Source organism: Podarcis cretensis (assembly GCF_951804945.1).
Source record: "Podarcis cretensis genome assembly, chromosome: Z".
In the NCBI taxonomy this organism is placed as follows: Eukaryota; Metazoa; Chordata; class Lepidosauria; order Squamata; family Lacertidae; genus Podarcis; species Podarcis cretensis.
Window position 1 is genome coordinate 18,286,560 of NC_137184.1, and position 23,573 is coordinate 18,310,132.

Here is a 23,573-nt window from a genome sequence, read left to right on the forward strand (position 1 = left end):
CGATGGCAAACCTAGACAGCATCTTAAAAAGCAGAGACATCACCTTACCAACAAAGGTCTGTATAGTTAAAGCCATGGTTTTCCCAGTAGTGATGTATGGAAGTGAAAGCTGGAACATAAAGAAGGCTGATCGCCGAAGAATTGATGCTTCTGAATTATGGTGCTAGAGGAGACGCTTGAGAGTCCCATGGAGTGCAAGAAGATCAAACCTCTCCATTCTTAAGGAAATCAGCCCTGAGTGCTCACTGGAAGGACAGATCGTGAAGCTGAGGCTCCAATACTTTGGCCACCTCATGAGAAGAGAAGACTCCCTGGAAAAGTCCCTGATGTTGGGAAAGATTGAGGGTACAAGGAGAAAGGGACGACAGAGGACGAGATGGTTGGACAGTGTTCTCGAAACTACAAACATGAGTCTGACCAAACTGTGGGAGGCAGTGGAAGACAGGAGTGCCTGGCGTGCTCTGGTCCATGCGGTCACGAAGAGTCGGACACGACTAAACGACTAAACAACAACAACATGGCCAGGAACCCGTGCATCCGTGATTTTTGTGGTGGATGCTGTGCCCATGGCCATGATGTTTGATCTGATGGTGACTTTGGCCTGATCTAGTGCAAAAATCATGAGGATCCGTGTTTTTAACCATGTTTTTGCGCCCCTGCAAAACAGTGGATGTGTGATTTTTTTGATGCTGTCTACAGAGTAAGACATGGTCTATAGTATCATGGTGATTTTATTTAATTTGAATGAAAAAATCATATGAATTCATGAGGATCTGTCTAGATGCACCTTTTACCTTTTTCCATCAAGAACTATACAACTTTTAGAAGATATCTGAAGGCAGCCTTGTATAGGGAAGCTTTTCATATTTAATGTTTTGTTATGCTTTTATATTTGCTGGAAACTGCTCAGAGTGGCTGGGGCAACACAGTCAGATGGGCGGGGTACAAATAATAAATTATTATTATTATTATTATTATTATTATTATTATTATTATTCAGTGTGGATGCAGATGCAGATTTGGTTAGCATTTTAGCACAAATGGCTTGAGCCTCCACCCTGACCTTCAAAATATTTCCAGGCATCTTCTTCATGTAAATTAAATTTGGGTTGCAAAACTTTTGCGGAGAATTCTGCGAAGAATTTAAAAGTAAATAAAAAGAAAGTGTTTGTAATAAAGTGGGGGGAGGGGGAATGAGCGTCCTTCCCTCCGGGTCTCACAAGCTCAAGAAATGCGTGTAGGGCGAGTGAACTCTGTGCATGCTCAGAGGCACGGTGGGGCTCTTAGCCAGCCTACTCCACGCACTAAAGATTCCGAGCTGAAAAGCCGAGGAATGATTTCGGCTCTTTCCGCCTCCTCCCGCCGGAGAGTTCCGAACTTCTTTAAAGGGATCGCCGTGGCCTCTCCTTTAACTGACTCATTGATTGGGGGCGGAGGACGGAAACGCCGAGCAACGAATTACTGACGGCAGACGAAACCGTAGAGCTAAGAAAATAAGGAGCAGCATGCCCACCCTTCAATTCCTGTTTCCTCCCACCGGAACACAAACATAGATGACAGGTCGGCGCTCTGATCCCAACTTCTATGGATCGATTCCTCCGATTCTAACCCACCCAAGAAAGGGCACCTGTAGGTTGTTAGCATACCTCTGTCTCGGGAGATCATGAAGGCGTGTGCTTTTGGGAGTTTAAGATAAGCTGTTAAGCTGTTGGAAGGTTACAGCGCCTTATGTGGCTGTAGAGACTGATGTGGGAGAGAGATGTTTTGTTGCATCTGGGGCAGATGAAGGCACCCGGTTTCGCTGTTACAGGTGCACCATGGCGATTCTTCTCGCTGTGCTCCTCCTAGCAGTCATTCCTCCTCTGAGCACTGCTGTGGATCCAGGTACTGTGATCATCTGCAAGGGATTCACGCACGGCGAGATTGATGTTGCCAACCTTCATGTCACGTTTGCAGACATCTTTGTAATGTACATAGCGATTCTCCCCTCGAAAGAATCCTGGGAACTGTAGTTCGCCACACCTCAGAGCTACAGTTTTAGCACTTTTAAGCAAGCTGCAATTCCCACGATCCTTTGCGGGGTGGATTGGAAATATGATTTAAATGCAAGGCATTTCAGGCAGCCAAAGTTAGCAGCCCTCGTGGCTCTTAGGGAGCAAAAGGGGCGCGGAGTAAAAAAAGAAAGAAAAACCTTCGCAAGTGAACTCGGAAGTGAAATCGTGCACGAGTCTATGGTCATCTCTTTTCGTAAGTCTACATGCATCTCTACCTTGTGTAGGAGCCGGCCAAAGCGGGGGGCGGGGGGCCGTGATGGCGTCACACGCATGGTTAGGGGCGTACGTGACACGTCTGCGCTGCCGGATGTTCCAAGATGGCGGCGGCGTTTGCTGCTTTTGCTTCTGCCTGCCTGTCACCGAGGCACCGTTAAAGCCGGTTGGCGCTGCTTGTGCTACTGCTGAGCGAGCGGTAAGCAGGTGAGTCCCCCCGGGGGTGTCGGGGGCGTAGGAAGGAGAGGGCGGAGTAGGCCGGTGCGGGGATAAAGGTGGAGCCTCCAGGCTCAGCAGCAGTCTACCTGGCAGGCCCTTCCTTTCTCCCACCCTCTCTTCTATCCGTCGCATGCTATTGTGGTGAAGGAGAAGGTTATAAGGATGAGGATGCAGCGGTCGCGGGTGGGCTTTCTTCACGAGAAATAAATCAGCCTCTCAGGGCGAGGTTGTGACTTCTCTTGCATGCACGCAGGAGGGGCCCAAGTTCGGCCCCCACTCGTGCTAAGTTAAATATGCTGGCATTCTTGTTTAATTCAGCCCTTCTATTCATAACCACGAGGACCCGAAAATTATTCTAAGGGGAGGATGTAGCTCAGTGGTTAGAGCCTGTGATTTGCAGGGACAGGCTCCTATGGTGAGGCTAGGAACGTCCTGTGAGTCTGAGGCTCTCCAGTGCTGCTGCCGCTCCATGTTGACAGTGCTGAGCTACATGAGTCAAGTGATGTGACTAGGTAGAAGGTAGATTGGGAAAGGCTTCAGATCACCAGGTAGAACAGTTGCTTTGCATGTAGAAGGTCACAGGTTCAGTCCCTAGTGGCAATTCAAGGTAGGCCTGGGAAGGACCCCCATGAGTGTGAGAAGCTATATATAACTTAGAACAGGCTAACCAAAGTTAACTAAGTGGTTTGGGAAAGTTTAAAGGATTTTCACCTGAAGTCTAAAAGAATATAAACTTGGCCTGACATGAACCTTATAGGAACACTGGGAACTGAGTCAGACCCTTGATCTTTCTAACTCAGTATTGTCTACACTGATTGGCAGCAGCTATTCTCCAGGGTTTCATGTTCAGAGGCCATTCCTAACCCTATGTGGAGATGCCAGGAACTGAACCTAGCATAAGGCAGGTGTTCTACCACTGAGCCACAGCCTGTCAAGATTTTGACTTCTGCTGCAGGCACCCTCCCCCTTAATAGATAGCTGTGGACTCTGAAGAAGGATATCTGAACATAACTGTGAGATCTGATTTGCACCACTAAGGAAATTTTTGCACAGGAAATATATGGAAATGTCCTGCCAAACACTTGGCCAACTGTGTCAGACCAACACAGCTACCTACCTGAAACTTGTGCAACTTGTACTCTTTCCAGTGAGAGATGGCATCACCTGTTGAGTTTCTGCTCATCATCCTACAGGGGGAAAAACAGGTGCTGAGAAAAAGGGAGCCAATCCAGGAGTGCAGTGTAAAAACATCAGGACTGCTTTGTTGGTCTATATCTTAATCCCACATTCTGAGTCACTCAAAACAATTATTGGCAGTGATAAAAAGGGTGTTTGCCTGTGAGTGTGGTTAAGAGTTGCGGGGGGGGGGGGGCATGTTATAGAGTAGTGGATCTCCCTTGCAGACAGAAGGTAAGGTTGGGAGAAGCTCCGATTTGAAATCCTGGAGATTGGTTTAGTGGTCAGATGAGGTGAATAGACAGGTAGCATATTCAGTTTGCCTGGGAATTTCTAGCTGCCTTTTCTTTGAGCCAGGAAGCATCCCAGCCTTTTACAACTTGTGGTTAATAACAGCCCTGATTTTGCTTAATGGGAGATTTTTGGATGAGTTGGCCTGAAGCCAAGGCCTAAAAGTCCAAACGCTCATTTCTAAAAACTCACATTTCTCGACTTCATTCACTATCACAGCCCCACACAGCTAACCAAATGAATTGGTCCAATTAAAGGATATCTCCTGAATCTGATTTGACCTTTGCAACTGTAATTTCCTTGCAGCTTGTGCATTGGGTTTAATTCAAGTATGACACTGGATGAACATGTGTCATAACATGTGTTGTAAAGAATAAAATCTTATTTTCTTCAATCAAAAAAGCAAGTCTTTGAAAGCTTTGTAAATATTGCTTTAAAACTTTGTGTGTTTTAAGGCGGTGCGCGTGCACACACACACACACACACACACCAAAAAGCAAACAAACATGGATGTTGTGAACTCCATAAAGACATGAAGGTGTTGCTTTTAAAAGCCAAAACTAAATCTAGTGGCCTTTCCTGAAGGCATCTGCATCTGCATTGTACTTTGTGCAATGGTGCCTTACAAATAGGGTAGTATGTTCCATGAAATCCAGAGTCCACCCCCCACCCCCGATGGCGGCCCAGACTCTACCTGAAGGCATCCTCCCCTCGCCTCCCCTCAATTATTGATTCCATTGTTCCAGCTTCTCTTGCTGTTAAGAAGCTTCTTCTGACATTGGACTGGATTTTCTCTCTTCCTAGAACTTAAACCCAATACTTCTAAGTAATTTAGTCCTGCCCTCTATGGCAGCAGGGAACAAGTCATTTCCCCCTTCTATGTAATGGCCCTTCAGGGGTTTAAAGAGCACTGTAATTCCGTCTAACAGTCTTTTCTTCTGTTGAGTAAACATTCCAAGTTCCTCAAAACTTATTTTTCCATGCTGTTGACTATTTCTCTCATTTAGAAATCTTAAAGGAAGTGAGTGCCCAAAGCTGGACCTGGAACTTAAGATCAAGCCTAAGTAGGGCAGAATAAAGTGGAGCTCATCATGTCCAGTGTAGATCAATTGCAGTCATAGATTCATAGAGGAAGGAGCCCTGAGGATCATAGTCAGAATATACAGGAATATGCAGCTGTCAGAATATACAGGAATATGCAGGAATATGCAGCTGTCAGAATATACAGGAATATGCAGGAATATACAGCTGTCCCATATGGGGATTGGACCTGCAACCTTTGTGTTACCAGCACCACGCTCTAACTCACGGGTGTCAAACACAAGGCCCGCGGGCCGAATCCGGCCCGCCAGACCTCGTCATGTGGCCCGTGTAGCCGCCGCCGGCCGCCAGCCTTCACCTTTTATTCTCGCTTTTTTTTGTTTTGTTTAGACACAATAAAGTTTACATGGTGCGGCTCCCTACTCGCCTCCCCCCGTCGCTCTTAAGGACGTGGCTGCTGCTTCAAATGTCCCCGCGTCTCTCAACTTGCGCCTTCATCGTCGGAGGCCGAAGCGAGGCGGGCAGCTGGCTTCTCTCTTCCGCTCACTGCTCAAAAAGAGCAAGCGGAAGGTCAGGTCTCTCCGCGCCGCGGAGGGGGAGTCTTTCTCCTCGGAGAAACTTTTTTATTCCAGCCTTGGATCTTTTCCGGGGATGCTGGATCCTCCCCGCCCGCCCCCCAAACTCCCCTTTTCTTCCAATCCTCAGCCACCTTGGAATCCCTCTTCGTGGGAGAGAAGCGTTTTTGGCTTCTGCGGAAGGTTTCCCTTGCTGCCGCCGCCGCCACCAGCAGCAGCAGCAGCGGCAGCCCCGTCTGTCTGAAACGGCCGCTCTTTGGTTTAATAACACGATTTTGTTATGTCTGCTCAGCTCCGGCCAAGCGGCTCCTTCTCTGCGAGCGGATCCATGTGCGTCCACGTTACATCGGGGATTCCCACAGCCGCACTTCCCGTGTCTCCCCCTCTGCCCTCCACCGAGGCGCGTCCCCTTGCAACATCTGAAATTATTTTCTCAGAAACGCCAACTTTGGGGCTCTTCTTTTCTTCTCTCCCTCTCTGCCCCCCCTCCGCTGCTCTCACGCTCTCCCCCCTCGCCGATCCCAGGATCTGATTAGATTTCCAATCACAACCCAGTGTGCAATCGGATTTCTGATTTCAGCCAGGAGCAAGCCAGCAATCCGGAGCATCCGCGTCTTCTCCTCGCCAAACTCTCCGCGTTATTATATCCATTCGCCTTGCCTCCAACTCCTCTGCATTCCTCCCTCCCAGAATCGCACATCAAATGCAAAGAGATCCTGATGGTGGTGGTGGCGGCGGCGGCGAGCTTGGTGGCGGGAGGAGGAGAAAGCAGGAAGAGAGAGAAAATAAAATTCCCACCATATGTTAAGAATCCATAATCATTTTTTTTTTTTTTAAAGGAGAGTCCGCTCCCAGGGTGGGTGGCTTCGAAAGCCCCTCTCTCCTCACACATCCTGCTATTGCTTCCCGATCCTTCCCGGCGTGCAAACTCGCCCTGCGGGAGGCGTCCTCTTCTCCTCTGCGCTGGATTTCACCATCCCGGGGCTTCCCTTCCTCTTCATTTCGCCTCCCTCTCCATCTTTGCACAGCTAGCCTTTCCAGGACCAACAATGCCCGTGATCAAGTTGTTCTTTGGGAATATGGGGTGGCTGTTGGGCGGGGGGGGGGGGTGAGTGGGAGAGAGAGAGAGGCACGCACGCACACTCCAAACACCCTTAAAATAAATGTAAAGTAGACCATCTACATTATTACAAAAAACAGTAATAATTGAATGCAGTGACAATAATTTATAATAATAAAGAGTGGACACATAGTCCTACAGATACAACCGGCCCTTTGAGGGTGACCAAACTGCTGATGCGGCCCCCGATGAATTTGAGTTTGACACCCCTGCTCTAACTGACTGAGCTGTCCAGGCCAGAATCCTTTCCATCTGCACTGCCGCCAAGTCTCACTGTACGTGGGCATTTGATCCACAAGTAGTCCCTCCTCCCCACTCAGAACTCTTGATTTGGCACTCTGAATGTCTCCCTTTTAATAAAAATTAAACTAGGTCATACTTAAACAAAATATCCCAGGGGAAGTTTGTATTGGAGAAGCTTATCAGAAAGGGTGATGATATTCTGCCTTTCTTGGAAGATTGTTCAGAGCTGGAGAAATTCCAAGCTCATCTTCAGACACCCCTGTGACTCCCATCAAGATCCACTGATCCCATGCTTTTTCATTTTAAAAATGGAGGGAGTTTTGCCTTTCTCTTTGGTTGGAAGGGTTGCCTGTTTTGTTGTGTGCATACCTGTTTGAGGGTGGGGGAGTTCTAAGCAATATCCATTTTTTCTTCTCTGAAATAGGCATTTTGCAGTGATCACAACAACTTCTTAGCTTTCCAGAAAGACTGGGGCCCCCTTGCTTTGGGGTTCTAGGAACATGTAATAGTGCAGTGCATTTCAGATGAAAGATTTTGGTTCTGATCTAAAACCTCAGGGCAGCCATGAAAGTAAGCCTAGGAAAGCCCACTGTCATGTTTGCTAGCTTTCCAGGCTTCACATGCCAAGATTAGTTGTTTGGTACAACACTGTGGCCTAAAATGAGAGGAAGAAAGCAAGGGTTTTCTAAAGTGGGGGAGCATTGTTGTTGTTCAAGCACAATTGAAGCAACCATGATCAGGGATGCTGTGTGTGTGGAGGTTATCCCTCAACATCTGGAGGGCCACTGTTTAGTTGGACCTCTTTTTTATGATTAATACACCCCACCAAGTTGCTTGCACAGAAACATTTATATATATATATATATATATATATATATATATATATATATAATATTTATTAAATTTTTTTTTTAAATTATAACATAATAAACAAAACATACAAAAAATATCACATTTCATAACATATTTTCTTATCCTTTTTGGACTTCCTCACATCTCCCTCTCCTACGTTCCAAAATATAAAAATTAATTCAGCAATTTATCACCTTGTCCCCACCTTATCTAATTTTCCAATGTTATATCTTAAATTTTAGATATATTCATTTGACTTTTTAAAACTTTTTAGTTTAGCCTAATCATTATCTAAAAGTTGATTTTTTCCTAAATTTAGCTTATCTTCATAGTTCAGTTTATCTAGTTCAATGGTGCCAAGTTGTTTGTGATCAAGCATCCTCCTTAACATTCATACAGTTTACAATATTTTTGCAAATAGTCCTTAAATTTCTTCCAATCTTCTTCCACCGTCTCCTCTCCCAGGTCTCGAATTCTGCCAGTCATCTCAGCCAGTTCCATATAGTCTATCAGTTGCATCTGCCATTCTTCCAGTGTGGGTAGATCTTGGGTTTTCCAATGCTTAGCAACGAGTATCCTTGCTGCTATTGTTGCATACATAAAAAATGTCCAGTCATTCCTTAGCACCCTCTGGTCAACGATGCCCAAAAGGAAGGCCTCTGGTTTCTTAGGGAAGGTATACTTAAATACCTTTTTCAGCTCATTGTATATCATTTCCCAGAAGGCCTTAACCCTAGGGCAAGTCCACCAGAGGTGAAAGAACGTTCCTTCACTTTCCCTGCATTTCCAACACTTATTATCAGATAAGTGGTATATTTTTGCAAGTTTGACTGGGGTCATGTACCATCTATATATCATTTTCATTACATTTTCTTTCAAAGCATTACATGCAGTGAAATTCAGCCCAATGGTCCATAACTTTTCCCAGTCCTCAAACATAATATTATACCCAATGTCCTGTGCCCACTTTATCATAGCCGATTTAACCATTTCATCTTGTGTGTTCCATTTTAACAGCAAGTTATACATTCTTGAGAGTACCTTAGTCTTAGGCTCTAACAGTTCCGTTTCTAACTTCGATTTTTCCACCTGGAATCCTAACTTTTTATCAAGTTTAAAAACTTCTTTAATCTGAGCATAATGTAACCAATCTCGCACTTTGTCTTTCATTTTCTCCTGACTCTGCAATTTCCAATTATCTCCATCTTTTTCTAATATTTCCCAATACTTCGGCCATTTGGCCTCCATATTGAGTCTTTTCCGGGCCTTAGCTTCCAATGGTGAAAGCCACCTTGGAGTTTTGTTTTCCAATAAGTCTTTGTATTTTGTCCAGACATTAAACACTGCTTTTCTGACAATATGGTTCTTGAAATTCTTATTGATCTTAACCTTGTCATACCATAAGTATGCATGCCAACCAAACGCATTGTCAAAACCTTCCAGATCTAGTACACCAGTGTCTTCGAGAAGCAGCCAATCTTTCAACCAGCAAAAAGCTGCTGATTCATAGTACAGCCTTAAGTCTGGCAGGGCAAAGCCCCCTCTTTCTTTCGCATCAGTTAATATCTTAAACTTAATTCTGGGCTTTTTGCCCTGCCAGACAAATTTAGAAATATCTCTCTGCCACTTCCGGAAACACTCTGTTTTGTCCACAATCTGTAATGTTTGAAATAAAAAAAGCATTTTCGGCAATACATTCATCTTTACAGCAGCAATTCGGCCTAACAAGGAAAGTTTCAATCTTGTCCAACTTTCTAAGTCTCTCTTAATTTCTGCCCAGCATTTCTCATAATTATCTTTAAATAGACTCAGATTTTTTGCTGTTATATTTACCCCTAGGTATTTTACTTTTTTAACCACGTTCAACTCTGTCTCTTTCTGAAACCGTTCTGACTCTGTAACTGTCAAGTTTTTCCCCAATACCTTAGTTTTCTGCTTATTTAACTTAAATCCCGCTACCCGACCAAACTCTTGAATTAATTGTAATACTTTTTTCGTGCTAGATTCTGGCTCCTGAAGGGTCAAAACTAGATCATCTGCAAACGCTTTAAGTTTATATTGTTTCGCTCCAACCTGAATACCTTCCACCAGCCGGTCCCCTCTGATCATGTTCAAGAGCACCTCCAGAACAGAGATAAATAACAGTGGGGAAATCGGGCAGCCTTGTCGTGTTCCTTTTTCAATTTTGAACTCTTTAGTAATCACATTGTTAACTATCAGTTTAGCCTTTTGTTCTGAATAAATTGCGTCAATCCCGTTCCCAAAACTCCATCCCACCCCCATCCCTTCCAAATTTCCCTTCCTAAATTTCCAAGAAATATTATCAAAGGCTTTCTCCGCATCTATAAAAATTAAAACTGCTTTTGTGTTGATATTTGTTTGCAAAAGTTCCAAAATGTCAATTATGTTCCTTGTGTTAGCAAACAAATGTCTTCCTGGGAGAAAGCCTGCCTGGTCTTTGTGAATTACCTGATTCAAGACTTTTTTAAATCTACTTGCTAATATGTCTGCAAATATTTTGTAATCCACGTTTAGGAGGGAGATGGGGCGGTAGTTCTTAAGTTGAGTCTTTTCAGTTTCCGATTTTGGTATCAATGTGATAAAAGCTTCTTTCCATGATTCCGGCGCCTTTTTCCCCTCCAAAAGTTCGTTGCTAACCTCCAGCATTGGTTGTATCAAATAATCTTTCAATGCTTGCACAGAAACTTAGAGGTGATGAGGAGAGTGCCTGTTTACACATTTGCAGCAGGGCCTCCCTAATTTCAGGACATAGCCCCCTTGATTCCAGTGAGTTACCAAGCTAGGTGTAAACACTCACTGCAGGGTTGCATTTCCAAAGGGCTGACGTTTAGCAGGGTTTTGCTTATTATGAGACCCTCTCCATTTTAAGAAGGCTTCTGTCTTGATAGAGTAGCACTTGAAATTGTTTAGTGGGAGCACCTGGCTATAAGGCATGTGCTTCAATGGACTTCCTTTTCAATGCAGCCTTCTGTGAATGGAGAGCTATTTTCAGATTCTCACAGTAAAAAATTAATTGGCAGCAAATGAAAAATGAACTTAAATAATATATGCAAGTTAATGATGTGGACAACTTCCCACTCTGTTTTTCTATGATTAATTTTCACCTTTTGGAAACAGGATATTTCTTTTTTAAAAATTATGTTATACTAAACATTAATGTAGCAATGAAGGATTTCCTTGTTTCTCCAGAACTTGTTGATGTTAACAACTCTTCAAGCATGCTAAAATTGACATGTTGAATTTTCTGTGCCTTCCTTCCCCTCCCCTTAAAGTCTAATGTGGTAGAATAACATCCTGTTGAGTTGTCACATTTTAAAATATTTACAAACATTCCAAAAAATTATAATTCGTGAGTAAACATTTGCATTTTTAATTGTGATGAACAAGATGAACAAAAAATCATCTTGCATAGGAAATAACCCTGTACTGGACTTGTTCCTCGAATTCTTTGGATGACAGTATTTCAGTAAACACTCAAAAGGATCACACCCCCCCCCCCATCATAATGGTGACTTCTGGCAATGCTTAGTTCACACTTCTTATGAAGTAGGAAGCCTCTTTAACTCTTTGTCTTCTCTCTCTCTCTCTCTCTCTCTCTCTCTCTCTCCTTTGCAGTGAGTGCATGAAGTGAAGCTAGTTCCACAGCATCCTCCAGTAATTCTCCTGAGCAACTCAGCTAGGAGTCTGTCATGCAGCCTCCGCCACAAACCATCCCCACTGGGGCAGGCGGGCCCCCTCCACTGGCAACATCACAGAACATGTATTGGCGAAGCAATCCGTTCGGCAAGCGGGCCACCGTGCCAGTCTCTGCAGCCGCAGGCCCGGTGCAACCCGTGACAGACCCCTTTGCCTTTGGCAAGCAAGCCCCACAAGGCACCCAGTTTGCTGCCAGCAACAACCCCAGAGGCAATCCACCTGTTGTGCAAGACTTTTCTCTAGCAGCGTTTCCTCCACATGCAGCAGACAGTCCTCATGGTCTGCTCTCATTTTCCCCAGCAGCGCCTGCCTCTCAACCTGGAGGAAACAGTGCATTTTCGAGTGTGGCAGCCCCCATGCCATTGTTTGCTCCACATGTCACAAACAGTGCCGAAATGCCTTTGAGCATTGAGCCTGGCAAGCGTACCCATAGCCCTCTGGGGCAGCATCATTCCATGGGGATCGCTCTTGAAAATTCTGTCAGCGGGCACCAGGGGTTGGCTCCTATGCCAGACAGACCTCTGAGCAGGCAGGAGGCTGGCGGGAATCCAAGCAACCCTGCTTCCCTGTCAGCATCTTTGTCTTTCTTCTCTCCTGCCCAGCAAACTGTGCCTCAGTGGAAACCCTCCCAAGGGAGCTCAGGGCCACCTCAGGGCCAGGCTTATTCTCCCTACCGAGAGCCACCATCCCAAAACACCCACTATGCTGTAACTCAGTCTGCTGCTGGTGTTTCCCAGCCAGGTCCCCACATGGAGCCCCATCAGAATTCTCCGCAGCAGCCTCTCGTTCACAATGCTGCTCAGGCCCCATTGACGTATGGCGATGTCTCCAGCATGACTTCCAGCCAGAGCTCTGGTCACCATCACACTGCTTGGCAAAACACAGGAGCAGGGTGCCCTTGGCCCGGCCACCTCCCTCAAGAACACTTTTACCTGCAACCTCTTGAAACAACTTACACTCTTGGCAATCCCACCACTCAAGAAAACGACTCCTCAGCTGAACCTCAAGGCACATCTGAAGCGGCCAGCAGGCAGTGCCCGACCAATACTGATTCAGGTACAGTTTCCATGTTTTTCAAAGGAGATGAGGCTGAGAATGAGGAAATCCTTTCATCAGAAGGAGCCGAGCAGGCCAGCAGCAGCGCTGACACTTTTCAACAGACGATGGGCCACACATACTACCAGCCCCTCCACTCTCAGCAGATCCCGGCAGCGTCTTTCTCTCCTATGCAGGCAAGCACAGCTGAGGGCCTGGAAGCTCAGCATCCCTTCAGAGCCACCTGTGAGCCACCTGATGCCCAGGCTGGCAAAAGTGCAGCCTTCCTCACTGAAGACAAAGCCAGCCTTGCCGATGCTCGAGGGCCTGTCAGCACGCAGTACGAAAACATTGAGAACCTGGAGTGCGTTCCAAACCAGGAAGTCCTGCCGAGCGAGCCTACAAACCAGAGTCGTTTGTCTCCCGGGGTGGCCCCAGATCCGACCAGGTACACCTCACTGCTAGGCCCATCACTGCCGAAGTCTAGCGCCACCAGCCGTCTGGAAAGAGGGCCAAACCTTGAAGCGCCTGATCTGTTGCCTCACCCCATCCGGTCCGACAGTGTCTCCTCCAACTACAGCAGCCTGAGCCAGTGGAGTCTCCCCAGCGCATCTCAGCCACAGGAGCTGGGCACATTTATCCAGCAGGAGAGCGGGAAGCTCCCAGAGGAGGAGGCATCATCGTCTTCCTCCATGGGCTTCTTCAAGCAGATTGATTCCTCCCCTTTGGGAGGGGATGGTAGCAGGCAGAGCCCTGGCAAGAGTTACCACCACAGCGGCCCTTTGTCCCATGCACCAACCCCAAGCCCCCCCAAGCCCATGGGGGTCTTTCAGACAAGCGCCAACAGTTCATTCGAGCCTGTCAGGTCGCATGGGTTGGGGGTCAAGCCCCCTGAGGCCGACCAAGCGAAGATGGTGGCCGAGCTGAGAGAGAGCCTTTCAAGTGCCAAGAAGAGCCAGGCCACCCCAGTCGCCTCACCGGGGAACCTGGAGCAGCCTCCCGATAATCTGGAGACCCTTTTCGTGCCCCGGGACTACCCCTTGCCTCTCACATTGGGGAGTGGTACTGCAGGGCCTCTGCAACCCAGCGGTGGGTCCTTGGTGGAAAACGTGCAGTCGGTCCCTGAGAAGAAACTGCCAGGCAGGGGCCAGGGAAACAGGAAAAAATGTGAGAGCCCAGCCACTACGCTCTGGGCCCAAAGTGAGGTGCCAAATTTTGGGGGGAATGTGCTGTTGGCCCCGGCTGCTCCAGCAGTGCAGGTGCCGACCAAGCAGGCAGCCCAGGTGCTCCAGCCACCCGAGGAAGGTTTGCCTGGCCAGCAGTCCCTCTCACCAGGGTCCATCCCCCACCCACCATCCCTGGCTGGGAATGTGTCTTCCGAAAACTTGGAAAACCCTCCCAAACTGGGGGAAGAAGAGGCTCTTCGCTCCCAGGCGAGTTCGGGTTACGCAAGCCTCCTCTCCTCCCCACCTACGGAGGCTCTGCAGAACCAGCCCGTCCTGATCGCCCAGCCGAATCAAAGCTACAGCTTGGCTCAGCCAGTTAATTTCTCCCTCACTGATCAGCTGAGCAAGAGTGAAAGCAGCCACTTGGCAAAAGATCCCGGGGGTGGCAATAAGCCTCTGCTGGGCTTCCACACCAGCAGAAACCCTCATAGTGAAACCATGCCTCTGGGGCAACCCAGACCTGCAGGTCAGGCATCTGTTTCTGCTGCTGCTCTGTCAAATTCTAATTTTTTACAAAATCCCCTCGGCACTTCTGAAATGGCCTCGAATAAACCTTCCACCTCACTGATGCACCCAGCCTCCGAAGGCACCTTCAACTTAGCTTCCGAAAGCCAAAAGGCTAGTGTTTCAGAAGGGCTTCCTTCAGACTTGTCTGGCAAGTCTAGGGCTAATGCCTCCAGTGTGACGTCAACCCCTCTGACCCTCGCTACGGGCCCTGTGAACAGCAGTCCCAAGAACTCAGGCAGTCAGGAGCTTCCCAGAGTGCTAGATTTCACGGTAGCAAAGTCCCTGGAGCAAAGCAGCACCACCAGCTGCACCCAGGTGCATAACCAGTCACTCTCCAGTGGGCTGGTGTTTGGTCACCCTGGCCGAGGGGAGAATGAGGTTCAGGATCCACAGCATTTCTATCAGCAGGTCACAAAAGATGTGCAGCCTCCGGGTGGCACTTCCCCCCTGCAGCAGCAGCAGCAGCAGCAGCAGCAGCAGCAGCAGCAGCAGCAGCAGGCAGCATCCTCAGGGCAGCCCCATGATCCGTCCAACTCCCAGGTGCATCCTGGAAGCAGCTCTGCCCAGCAGCCCCCAGGCCACAGGACTTATGAGGCTGATGGGGGTTTGGTAACCTACGCTCAGGCGTCCATGGAGAGCAAGCCGGTGTCGTCAAGCCAACCTCAGAGTGCTCCGGCTGCCACCAGCCAGACTAATGCAGTGACAGTGGCTGGTCAGCCAGCCGGGATCCCCTCTCAGCATGAGCCGCAGCACCCGCCGCCTTCTCAGACCCCCTGCCAGACCACCTTCATCCAGCCACAGAACCCTTACTACTACTATGGGCACCCCTACAACAGTTATCCTTCGTACCAGACGCCATACCCTCCAGTGGACCCCAGGACTGCTCACCTTTATTACCAGGTGGGCTCACAGGTTGTTTTTCCTCTGTGCCGTTCTGTGGTTGGCTGTAGGTGGGGTGGTGAGGTGGTAGGGAGGGTGGGCGTGTTAGCGGAAGCCCAGGGGGAAAAGCAATGGCTGGCTTAGTGAAAAAAAAGGGGGGGGTTGCTTCCACATTGAAAATCTTCCTTTCCCCTTCTCTCAGTTTCTCTCTTCTGAACAGCTGATGGACAGATGTCAGCTGAGAATCACAGAATTGTGGAGTTGGGAGGGACCTCCCCAAGTATCATCTAGTCCAACCCCCCTGCAATGCAGGAATCACAGCTAAATAATTTAGTTATTCATTTATTCATTCATTTAATTAAACTTCTTACTTGCCTTTTTTATCATCAGATCCCATGGTGGGTTATTTACAAGCATTAAACAAAAAAAAAAAATCAAAACAATTAAAAGCAGTTCCATATATAGAAACATAGAATTCTACAGTTGCAAGGGACCCCACGGCTCATCTAGTCCACCCCCTGTAATGCAGGAATCGCAGCTGAAGAATCCCTGCTGGATGGACATACAACCTGTTTTAAAAACTCCAATGAAGGAGAAAGTTCTGAGAAAGTTCATTCCACATTCTTAACAGCTCTCACCATCAGAAAATTCTTCCTAATATTTAATCATAATCTCCTGACTTGCAATTTGAAATCATTAATTAGGATCCTCTGGAGCAGCAGAAAACAACCTTGCTCCATCTCTCATGTGACTGCCCTTTGAAGATTGGCTCCCACGTTGAAGATGGAACAAGCTTAGAATCATAGTATTGTAGAGTTGGAAGGGACCCTGCGGATCATCTAGTTCAACCTCCTGCATTGCAGAGGAATCTCAACTAAAGCATCTATGCCAGATGGCCACCCAACCTCTGCTTAAACACCTGCAAGGAAGGAGAACCCACCACCTCCTGGGGGATCCATTCCCCTGTCAAACAGCTCTTGCTGTCAGAAAGTTCTTCCTGATATTTAGTTGGAATTGCCTTTCTTGTAACTTGAATCCATTGGTTCGGGTCCTCCCCTCCAGAACAGAAGGAAAAAAAGCTTGCTCAATCTTCCATGTGATGTTCCTTCAGATATTTGAAGATGCCTTGGTTTTTGCTGCTTCAGAGGGGGTTGGATGAAATCCCAACTGCAGACTAAGGTTCCCCACTCCTGATGCTCTCAAAATGCTTTCAACTAGAACTCTATCCCTGATTAGTTTCTGTGCGAGTTGCCAGGAGCTCTAATGCCAACATATCTGGAGTGCAGTGGCATGTGGGAAGGTCTAGCTTTGCCTATGATTTGAATGTGGCCAGAGGACTTGGCGGGTTTATGCCGCTATTTGACTAGAGCCTTCTCCCTGCACCCAGTTTTAATTTGTTTTTGTCTTTTTTACTTTTGGCTATGCTTGCACAGTTTCTGGAAACCACAGGAGGGGAGAGTTGCTGTTGTGCTTGGGTCCTGCTTGGGAGCATTTTCCCATTAGGACATCTTTTTTCCCCACCGTGAGGACAGGAAGCTGGACTGGTTGCGCCTCTTTTAGCCTGACCTGTCAGCCTTGCTGTTACATTCTTAATTAGAAAGACATTCAGGGTGAAGGGATTTAGAAACTTCAAAAACCAGCAAAGGGGAGGATCATGTGGGTTCCCCCAAACATGTGATACCACATGGCAATTGTTGAAAGGAATGATGGCCTAAACTCCCCATTTCTCCTGACGTCTGAGCCTTTGTTCTTTCCAAAGCTTCTCTAGTTAAGGTAAAGGTAAAGGTACCCCTGCCCGTACGGGCCAGTCTTGACAGACTCTGGGGTTGTGCGCCCATCTCACTTAAGAGGCCCTTCTCTAGTTAGCAGTTGGCAAAAGGTCAGCTGGGAGAGGAAGGGGATCTAGATGTGGTGGACTTCGGCTCTTGAGCTTTCTGTTGAGTAATATATAACCTCTTGCCTCTAGGAGCATCCATACGGCCGATATGATCCTGCCTCCCAGCATTATGACACCACGGCACCCAGTAGGAAAGCTAGGAGCTATCATCAGGGGGAGCCAGAACGCCCCAGCTCCAGAGCAAGCCACACCTCTGATAAACCCTCCTCCAGGTGTGCAGTCCTTGAAAGTGGTGTGGGGTGTGTGTGTTTATGTGTGCACCCCTTTCTGAAAGACACTTTAGCCAATCCTCACCCCATCCAGAAGTTTCCTGTTCATTTTTAAAAATAAAAATACTTCTATATTGCTTTTCTTAAATAAATAAAATCAGAGCAGTTTACGACAATTGTGCATCAAACCATAAGACAAGCACCATATAAAAAAAGTAAACGTAAATCTGCTAACTATCGTGGAAAGATGTATTCTTAATTGCCTGTGTAAGCCTGATGGAATACGAGCATTTAAAAGTTGACATAGAAGGCATCCGCCTGAACCTCTATTTGCAGAATAAATTTATGGCTGCTGCAGTGTGAAACTACAAAGGCCTGTTGTGTCCTGGCTTTACCAAGCAATCTGGTGCTTGTGAAGTGGTTCTAAAGCGTCAGGAAGAACAAAGTAAATCGGAAGCCATCAGTTAAATTTTAGCAAGAAACAACCAGTTAAGAGCTTCAACTTGTGTGATATCACTGCAGTTCAGTTGTGAGCTGATGGGCATGGATCTCTTTGATGATTGATGTTTAAAACAAATAAAACAACCCCCTCTTCCTTCCTCTTGCAGGCAGGGATATCCTGAAGATTACTACAACACCAAAGGCGGATGGAATGATTACTACTCGGACTATTATGTAAATCCCTATGATTATGGAGGTAGGGAATATCAGTGGGTTGCTGTTTTTTTTTGTCCTTCAGCAAAACACATTTTATAACCATTGCTTCATCTTATAGTTAACCTAAATCTAGCATTATATTCTCCCTTTTCCGCTGAGGACCCTTATAACATTTGCAGAGTTTCAAAGATGGAGGCAAGCAGCAGGTTTATAGGGACGATCTTGTACTGGAGAAGAGCATGGTTGATTAGGAATATTGCATCACATTGAGTCAGACCATTGTTCCATGTAGCTCAGTCATGTCTGCACTGACTGGCAGCGGCTCTCCAGGTTTTCAGGCAGGGAGTTTTTGCCAGCCCTACCTGAAGATGCCCCTAGAGATTGAACCTGGGACCTCCTGCATGTGAACCAGATGCTCAGCCACTGAGCTTTGTGGCCTTTCCTTTAAAAATAAAGTAAAATCTTAGTCATCATGGCTGTGAATAAATACCTTGGGCAAGATTCTTGTGTGGGTGGTTACAGACCAGATACAGGTGTACCTTAGAGGAAATGGATTTTGTAGATCCATTTCAATCAGGGTTTAGGCCCAGTTTTGGCACAGAAACTACTTTGGTTGCCCTGTCACTCATTGTGCTCATGAAGCTAGTAAGGGAGCTACTGATGCTAATTTCAAGCTACCAAGTGAAGTTCTTCTTTGAACCTTTTATATTTCACTGGCCTGGAAAAGTGTTTTTAAGATTTGTGAATAATTAACTTGTAAATCTACAGTAGCAGTTTTCTCATTCATGATAAAAGCTAATCCCTAGGTGTGGAATTGTATGTCAGTAATGAAATTGGCAACTTTACAAGTTTGAGAAGGAAAAAACCAAGCAGCATTGGTTGTAAGAAAATGGGTTTGTATGTTTTGGAATGATGCATAGCAATGCCCCCATTTGCCTTGCTGAGGATGCTTTAATTTTATTATATATTTTGAGATGGCTTTGTTTTGAAATTCCCAGGCTGTAGCCTTATGGATGCTGACTTGGGAGTAAACCCTGTTGAACTCCCTGAGTGCCTCCATTGCTAAAGGTGGAAATGCAGGGTGTGCATGTCCCAGTAAATGAGCTCAGAGGTTTATTACCTTGCATGGGATCTGGCTAAAAAATAATCTCAAACCTAAAAATAACATTTTCTGGAGAGAGAAAGAGGGCACTTCTTTGATGGCAAACTCCATCCTCTTCAAAACCTGACCCCATTAGTTTTCAGAGGGGACATTCCAGTTCTATTCTTAATTATAGCTGAAACAGCCTCAAGTTCACACAACTCTCTTACACACACCTTGTATAATAAATAGCAGGGATGCCATTTTTAAATTTGACACGCCTGGATTTTCATATAGAATGCTAGCATGTGCTCTCTGTTTCTGGCAAGTCTTAAAATGTGGCTTGAAATGGTTGTGTGAAGCTCCTGGGATTACTGATTTTCTCCTGCCTTTGCCCTCCTAAGGTCCAAGCCGTTACCCATACGACGCCAGGTACAGAGACCCCAGCGTTTACGACCAGAGGTACTGGGATTACCCAGAACAGCACCCTTACCAAAAGAGAGAGGCCTATCCCTACGCAAACAGGTTTGTGAACCTCTGGATGTCTGGAATGGTCTTGATGGGTGTTTCTCAAAACACCAAGTGCACCTCCCACCCCCAGAGGATTGAAGCTCGTGAAGTAGCAGGATCACATTCTGGGCCTCACATTTGAGTAGAAAAAGCCCCTCCTTGGCAGGGAACTTCCTCTGTCAGAATTCTGCTGCCCTTGCAGGGCCTGGCCATGGCAGCAGTGACAGAAACAGCTAAGGTTCTCCTGGCTTCTGAGCCTGCATGCGATCCCAAGGGACTGGATGTCCAAAGGACTGGCAGAGACTGGAGAACTTCAAGTGGATTGAGGTGTCTATCTGTCCTTTAGCTGTGATTCTCACATTATCTGTGATTCCTGCATTGCAGATGGATTGGACTAAATGACCCTTTGAGTCCCAGTTCTACAGCTCTATGATTTTGCAGACTTTGAAATCTCCCTGTAATAGTGTGGAATACAGGTGACATCCACACCACACACTTAAAGCACTATGGTATAATGGTGTTTTTAAATGTACGGCGTAGATGGGACCTAACCACATTCACACCATACATTGAAAACAACATGACACCACTTTAAAAAGTCATAGCTAAGAAGTGTAGTTAAGGGTTCTGAGAGTTGTTACAAAACCCCTATTCCCCTTACAAAGCCACAATTCCTAGAGTTCACTCAGAAGGAGATTGATTGTTGAAACATTGAGAATTCTAGCTGTGGGAGGGGAATGGGAGGAGGCAGTCTCCCCACAACTCTGTACAAATTACAGCTTCCGGGATGCTTTGGGGAAAGAAGCCTTGAGTGTTTGAAGCAGTATAGCGCTGTGAACGTGGCCTCAGTTTTACAGTGGAAATTAGGATTTGAAGGGCCCTGTTGCAGGTCCACACCAAGTAGGCAGAGCTCAGCAGTGGCACCAGCAGGGCCTTTGAGTGTTAACAAGGCACTCTTGTAGGCCCCTGGGCCCCTGTCCCTTGTAGACTTTATGTGCCAGCACTGACCCCTTAAATCAGGCTCACTGGCAGCCTGTGCAGTACTTTCAGGACCCCTCCGTTTGGAGCTTCCCCACAATCCCAAGGCCTCCCTTGCACTTTCTTTTGTGTTTTGTTTCCATGCCTTGCAGCCACGAACAGTATGAGGAGCACTGGCAGTATGACCCCCGTTTCACCGCCAGTTTTGATGACCTAGAGCCTCGCCGGAACCTCTATGGGGACGAGTTTGACCGACACAGTGTTCACAGCGAACAGTCTGGCCACAGCCTGCGCAGCTCCCACAGCCGGCGGAGCAGCTTCAGCTCACGCTCCCAGCAGGTAAGACTTTGGCCTGTCTCTGGAGAATCACCTGGCAGCACGAAAGAACCCCCAGCACTGCAGTCTGGGTTCCCCCCTCCCCCTGCACTAGCTGTGCCTCAGCTGGGTCTCGCTGATTTCTCTCTCCACCTCCACCACCAAAAGAAACTGTCCCAGGGTTGTTGTTGTTGTTGTTATTGTATTTATTTATATCCCGCCTTCTTCCCTGACAGAGACTCAAGGTGACTTAAGGATAAAATAAGAACAGCTAGAAACCTATGTGCGAGGTGGAGAAAATAATTTAAAAAACAACTAAACATTAACAGAAACACACACACATATATATGATTTATTAAGGCCTACAAATAATTTACAATAAAGATGTCACAGCACCAGCTCTTTTCTTAATAAAGATATGATGATGATTATGATACTATTAATACTATTCTTATTGATGTTCAATGTTTTATGTCTTGCTTTTCTCAGAAGTTGGGGTTCAAGGCTTCCAAAGTTTAAAAACATCATTGTAAAATATAAAGTAATAAAAGGAAACTAGTTAAAAACAATACAGTGCGGGATGCACGTTCGCAACCCGCAGTGTTCGCAACCCGCATTGCGCACACACAGGTTGTGATTTGGCGCTTCTGCGCATGCGCGACCGCCGAAACCCGGAAGTAACCTGTTCCTGTACTTCTGGGTTTCGGCAGTCCGCAACCCAAAAAGACACACCTGAAGCTGCTGTAACCCGAGGTATGACTGTACATCAAAACACATTTAAAACCAGCAGTTAAAAACTGAGTTTGCTCTGACAGCAGCCCAGTGGTTAACACCACCTGCACCTTAGTCTTCCAAAGGTCTGTCTGTACAGGGAAGTCTCAACCTGCCAGCAGAATTATAGCAAGGAGGGAGCCATCCTGACCTCTCTTGGGAGAGAATATCCTCAGGGAGCAGCTGAAGAAACTTCACTCTCTCTCACGTCACCCCCAACCATTCTTCTGATGTGGATGGCACTTAGAAGGTGCTCGACTGATGATATTAGAACCTGGGCAGGTCCTTGTGGTTTATTAGGACAACCTGGGCTCTCACTTGAAGGGCGGTGAGTAGCTTGTACCTTGCCATTTCCTCTGCTCAAACTCTGGCCCTTAAGCACTTCTTCCTTATGTTTCCCTTCCAGAGCCAGCTGTATCGAAGCAACCATGACCTGACAGCTGGCACCTATGAAGCGAATCACCAACCAGTCTCACTCCACACAGAGTACTCCTATGACCACTTTGGCGAGCAGTCCCCTTTCATGGACAGCTATGCAACTCAAGCTGCGTGGATGACTGTGGAACAAGGTAGCACCTGGGCGGCTTCTTGGGCTTTATGCATCCAGTAAGGTGCAAACAGAGAGCCGACACCTGCCAGACGTTTGTTCTTAACCTGCCTGCCTGTTTCTTTCCCCATCACAGCCCCTTCAAGGCCTCTGCCGCCTGAGAAATTTTCAGTGCCCCATGTCTGCTGCAGGTTCGGTCCTGGGGGCTACCTGATCAAGGTCCTGGCAAACCTGCCTTCAGAGGGGCAGCCAGCTTTGGTTGAGATCCACAGCATGGAGGTAAGGGAGGGGAATGCCTGCCTCAGCTGTGCTCCACCCAGGACTCTGTGTCTTGCTATTGTTAATGCTACAGAATCTCTCACTGCCTTACCAAGTTTGCAGGCTAAACCATCCTGTATAAAACATTGCTCTGTTCATTTATTTGTTGCATTTATATCCCACCTTTCCTTCAAGGAGCTCAAATATGAGGCCTAATGTGGTGGAATGAACACATTATTTTGACGGTGAAAAAAAATTAAAATGGAGCTTTGTTGGAAGAGCTTCTATTTATTTGTTGAACTTGACTAATTAAGACACTTTTTAAACAGACAAAATAGAGGAGGAAGCTTTCTAGGAAGCTTCCGGTTCATGCCCAGCTTTCATCGCTGTCTTTGCTAGTCACACACTTGAAGTGCCAGGTGATCTGGGACAAATGTATTTATTATTATTATTAATAATAATAATAATAAATAATGCTTAATAGCACTTAATATGTATAAAGGGCCAGCTCATTTTTAAAAAAAAAATATGATGATATGCAATGAAACAAAGCTTGCCATTAATTTCACTAAGCCTTCTAAAATATTTATCCCATTGCTTTTCTTTATGTGATGTGGTTGTAAACTGTACTTTATATTAATAAGTGTGTGTGTGAAAGAGAGAGAGAGAGAATACACACAACTGTTTTCATGGTTTTATATGTAGTTATCTGTTTTATATGTGTCCTTATAACTTTGGCTTGCCTCATGAAATAATAAATTATTATTAGTATTTACCATGACATTTGTCACTTCAGGGGTATATTTTAGAACCCACCATATTTCTGTGATTGTAAGCTGTTTTAAACTGGTTTGCATACTGTGTTTTAATGTTGTAATCCTGCCTGGGACCTTTGACTGATGAATGGGTAATACATTACTATTGTTGTTATTATTAATAGTTATGTCCCCCTTAATTCAGCAGAGCCCACTCCCCCATTGCTGAGTTCCCTAATTTGTGAGTTCAGCAGGGTCTAGTTAGTGCTGCCTTCAGTGTAATGAGATGCATCACAGACCCTGTCCACGATGCTCCCCTCTGCTTGCCTTGCAGATGGTGATGCAGCACTCTCTGGAGCAGGAGGAGATGAGAGCCTTCCCTGGCCCCCTCACCAAGTATGTGAAGCACTTGCCTTTCGTCACGTCGGAGGTTGCTCCGAGCTGCCT

The 23,573-nt window shown here is 46.5% G+C and overlaps 1 protein-coding gene across 7 annotated transcripts in view; it reads left to right on the plus strand.

Moving 5' to 3' along the window:
- Nucleotides 1-2,325: 2,325 nt before the first annotated feature.
- SEC16A (SEC16 homolog A, endoplasmic reticulum export factor) overlaps nt 2,326-23,573 on the plus strand; it is a 44,966-nt gene continuing 23,718 nt past the window's right edge. For 6 of the 7 annotated variants that reach the window (XM_079961177.1, XM_079961182.1, XM_079961180.1 and 3 more), the window contains exons 1-9: nt 2,326-2,474; nt 11,421-15,169; nt 17,115-17,257; nt 17,863-17,951; nt 19,397-19,517; nt 20,633-20,819; nt 21,973-22,135; nt 22,250-22,392; nt 23,461-23,522. In XM_079961177.1, coding sequence (XP_079817303.1) covers nt 11,495-15,169; nt 17,115-17,257; nt 17,863-17,951; nt 19,397-19,517; nt 20,633-20,819; nt 21,973-22,135; nt 22,250-22,392; nt 23,461-23,522 — 4,583 coding nt within the window. In that variant the 5' untranslated portion in view covers nt 2,326-2,474; nt 11,421-11,494. The remainder of the gene's footprint in view (nt 2,475-11,420; nt 15,170-17,114; nt 17,258-17,862; nt 17,952-19,396; nt 19,518-20,632; nt 20,820-21,972; nt 22,136-22,249; nt 22,393-23,460; nt 23,523-23,573) is intronic. The other variant, XM_079961178.1, reaches the window with a different exon arrangement.